The sequence below is a fragment of the Topomyia yanbarensis genome, chromosome 2 (genome assembly GCF_030247195.1).
Source record: "Topomyia yanbarensis strain Yona2022 chromosome 2, ASM3024719v1, whole genome shotgun sequence".
NCBI lineage: Eukaryota > Metazoa > Arthropoda > Insecta > Diptera > Culicidae > Topomyia > Topomyia yanbarensis.
In genome coordinates, this window is record NC_080671.1 from 350,460,000 (window position 1) to 350,464,046 (window position 4,047).

Genomic DNA, 4,047 nt, shown 5'->3' on the forward strand with positions numbered 1-4,047 from the left:
AATGAATATTTTAATTGCCGTATAATTTTGAATTATCTTTACTTTGTACGCTGCACAGTTTGCCTGGCCGCTTTAATGATTGTGTCACATATCATATGTACCACAAACATTAATATTGACAAGAACAATTGTAGACGAACGTCTGCAATTTTCCAGGATCCCTACATGCATTGGCTGTGTATGTGTAGACTAGACTAGACCAGAATAGAGCGAATAGTCTTGGGCTGACTGGGGAATAGGGACGGTTCAAGTATAGATTCATATTTCTGGCCATAGGTATAACCTGGTCATGGAAGGATGAACAGAAGTTTTCCGGCTTCTGGATTTTCAACGACTTGGGGGTGTGACTGTGCCTGTAGATAACGTTTAGTTTACTCATGAACTGACAATCGACAGGAGATGAACAACGGAATCTCTGCTGATTCTCATTATCGGATTGGACTCTTTTGTGCAAGTAAAACCACTAATCTCTATTAGTAAGAGGAAGAACGGTTTATTATAGGTTATGCGGAAGAAGGTACTTTAGAGTCACTCTAGACTAAGTTTTCGGATATGTTACATTATCTGTCCAGATGCCCAGATACTACCACTGCTCACGGTTGTTTCTCTAGTACGCTCACAACGTTGAAGAACAGCCGATCACGGGCAATGTCGATTGGACGCTGCCCTGCCAGATTTCGTAGGCTCTTGTCGGCTTTGGCTCGCAGCAGAAGTTCTACAATACGTTGCTGATTTTGCTCTACTGCGTAATGGAGTGGGGTTTCTCCACGACAATCTTTCAGATCGACCATATCTTCGCTGGGACGTCGGCTAAGTAGTAGTTTGGTCACGTTAAATCGTCGTTCGCGACTAGCCAGATGCAAAGCGGTGGCCCCGAACCGGGTCCTTGCGGATACGCTGGCACGATTGTCTAATAAAATGTTGATCATATCAAGGTTTCCATGTACGACTGCTACGTGTAGGGCAGTGTATCCTTCGCCGTTGGCTGCATTTACATTGATTTTAGCGGGCTCGGTGGTTCTCGAAGCAAATGGTTTTTTGAGAAACGTGTAGAAATCAGCCGAATTGTCAAGACAACGCGGGCAGGTACAGAGAGGGTGACATACTTTTTCAGATATGTGTTGTTCATGAGCGGGTGTTTCGTTCATTTCGGGTGGGAATAGATCCAAACCAAGGTAAAAGCATGCAAGTTTGTTGTCATGCGCCGCTATTGCAGCGACAGCTTTATCAATTCTTTTCATTTCTTCGATGTTGCGATATTCCACAAAAGAATCGTCATCCAACAAATCTTCGTCGGAAATTAGCACGAAGTCGTCCGATCTAACGGGACTTGTGTCGGATGACTTGCGGCGTTTTTGCTGTGCTATGTAGGATTCTTTCAACATTTTGGCAATCCTAACATTATGTGCATATTTCATAGGAGTAGCTCCAAGTCGATTTGCTATGTTCACCGATGCGGAATGTTCCAGTAATGTATCTACAATATCTGTGAAGCCCCACTTGGAAGCGTAGTGCAGAGCTGTCTGACCCAACTGCGTCTGACCGTCGATGTCAACGTGTATTTTCATGTGTTCAGCAAAATATAGCAGTGCCTTGACGCATCCACCGTGCCCATTTAGACATGCTAGATGGAGGGATGTGTGTTGATCGTTACTTGTACTATTGATATTGATACCTGCGTGCAGTAGCAATAATAGTAAATTCTGATGCCCATTAGCTGCGGCATAATGTAGGGCAGTCCAATTCTTAGCATCGACAATATCAACATTCGGTTTGAGATTCAGAATGATTGTGAGCAATTTTGGACTACCGAGCGTAGCTGCTAGGTGAATCGCCGCCAGCCCATTTTGATTACGATCATCAATGTGGGGTCGGTATGGCATTGCCTCGCATCTACCACAGCCACATAGCGGATGACATTTCCTATATTGCAGGCTGCCGGTCGAATTGCTGTGGTTGAAGTCCTGGAATATCGCGAGAATTTTTTCCTCTTCGTTATTCTTTATCAATGTGAATAGATAGTTTAGGAATTGATCTGCGTTTAGGAAGCTCATTTCAGAGTATGGTTTTATCTGCATGTGCTCACTGGCAATAAGATCTATTCCCAAACGTTGTGTTCTTTCGATGCTACAGCAGCTAATATAGACAATCACGGCTTCTAATGTTGTTACTAAGTAGCTGTCCTGACCGAACTTGTCTGATTTCTGTTGGGTTGTAGAACAGTTGCTTAACTGAAGTTCTTTGAGAAAGGTTACATTCATTATCCAGTTAGTCAGACCTGTTGAAGAATAAAACATAGTTTATGCGCTTTGAAATCATGTAAAACTGATTTCTAATGTCAATTATTAAGATATAAGGTAGTAGGTACACAATAACGCAATGTACTCTAATTTATTGAAGAAAAGTTGTAGTTGTTTTTTCTATAAACTAGAATATACTTGAGTCTTGAAATTATGATTTTACGATGATTATGTTATGATTTCAATTGCAGTGAAAATACAATACCTGTTTTAATAATGACAAATATCAGCAGGGGTATTATATCGTCCGTTGTCTTGCTTCCGCTTTCAGCATTACTTTGTGATACTCCGGTTCGCTCTCTGGCTATTATCTCGAAAGCCTTTTTCAAACAGCTAATCTTATCGATCGCAGTGCGACATTCGTCAATTCGGAGCAGTTCTTTTTTGATGGTAGGGATAATGTCTGCATAACTACCCTTGAGATTCATCTCGGATATGTGAATATCTGACAGGTTCCGGATAGTTTTGTTGAAACTTTCAACTTGTTCATGTTGACATACGTTGATAACATCCCTTGCATGTTCGTATAACTTATCCAGCATGTAGGTTTCGACGGCTATTCTCACGTTTTGCTTCAGATTGGCGTCGTTTTGGCACTTATCTCTTAATTTACGGTTTTGCAACATTATTTCCAAGCATTGGGCGTACAGTTTTTTGACGCCTTCAACGAATTGTTGGAGTCTCCAGCTTGAAAAATTTGTATGTTTGTTAATGAAAGTTTGCACGGCGGCATCGATTTTAGGGAAAACGTATCGCGGCTTTGCAGTGGCTCGTATAAACTCAACAGCATCCTGTAGCCTCTTGATAGTAATCAAAGTATGAAAGTTTTCATCAGACAATAATCCGTAGGGTCTTGTATCGCACAAAGGCCTTTCGATGCACCAGATTTTATATTTCATGCCATCTTTCGTGTAGCACAACTCCTCGAAAAGGATCGCTGCCTTGTATTCGCCAGTGCTCAGTAGTCGTCCATTGCGGCGGATATCCACGCAGTTGAGATTGGCGAAATGGGTTTCGGATAGTTCTTCATTTGGAACCAGTATCTGAGCGAGGAGAAACTCTTGATCTGCTAGACATTTTTCGTTGATTGAACCACTTCGAGGAATGCATATTATCCATCCCTCAACTGGTGCAGTATCAAGAAAAATTTGATGATCTGCTTGCAATTTTTGATAGAATAAATTTTGTGAAAGGTCCTCGTCGTAGTGTATTTCCATTGTCTATAAAATAATTGAATTATTAGATTAATATTGTAGCAACTATTTTAGTTAAAATACCTACACTCTAGCAATTCAGCCTATCACAATCCAATTGCATCACATTGTTGATCAATGATTCCCGAAACGAAGTAGAAAACACAGAATATTAACTAGAAGTTAAAACATGATTAAAAACACTTCTATGTCATCCTTTTTTTTTTCCTTATTTACAATAATCGACTTACCATCTGCCAGGTGGTGTAGGTATATGACTACACATTCACTTCTTCACGCACTTGACTTTTGCATCAAGCGATCGAAAACGCAATCGCAATACCTAGTTTCTATACTGATTATGTCTACGGGTTAGTTATGCACTTGCTATATCGATATGTACCAATAGTTCGTACGCAGAATGGAAGAAATGATACTGCTAACAATGCTACGATTTTCCAGTTCTTACGATTAACTACTACACGACAAAATTCAATTTACGTGTGGAAAATAACAATACTAGATTTGAATTGTTTTGAAAGCTCTTGATGTGC

The 4,047-nt window shown here is 40.6% G+C and overlaps 1 protein-coding gene across 3 annotated transcripts; it reads right to left on the reverse strand.

The window, feature by feature from the left end:
- Nucleotides 1–469: 469 nt before the first annotated feature.
- LOC131684218 (ankyrin repeat domain-containing protein 27-like) lies at nt 470–4,047 on the reverse strand. Of its 3 annotated transcripts, none has more exons than XM_058966904.1 (4): nt 3,745–4,047; nt 3,582–3,597; nt 2,506–3,520; nt 470–2,278 (listed from the first exon to the last, which is right to left on the reverse strand). In XM_058966904.1, the coding sequence occupies exons 3-4, from the start codon at nt 3,515–3,517 to the stop codon at nt 594–596; spliced, it is 2,697 nt and encodes an 898-aa protein (XP_058822887.1). In that variant the 5' UTR covers nt 3,518–3,520; nt 3,582–3,597; nt 3,745–4,047; the 3' UTR covers nt 470–593. The 3 variants fall into 3 exon arrangements, with proteins under 3 accessions (XP_058822887.1, XP_058822885.1, XP_058822886.1); XM_058966902.1 differs by having other exon boundaries at nt 3,582–3,669; XM_058966903.1 differs by having other exon boundaries at nt 3,578–3,669.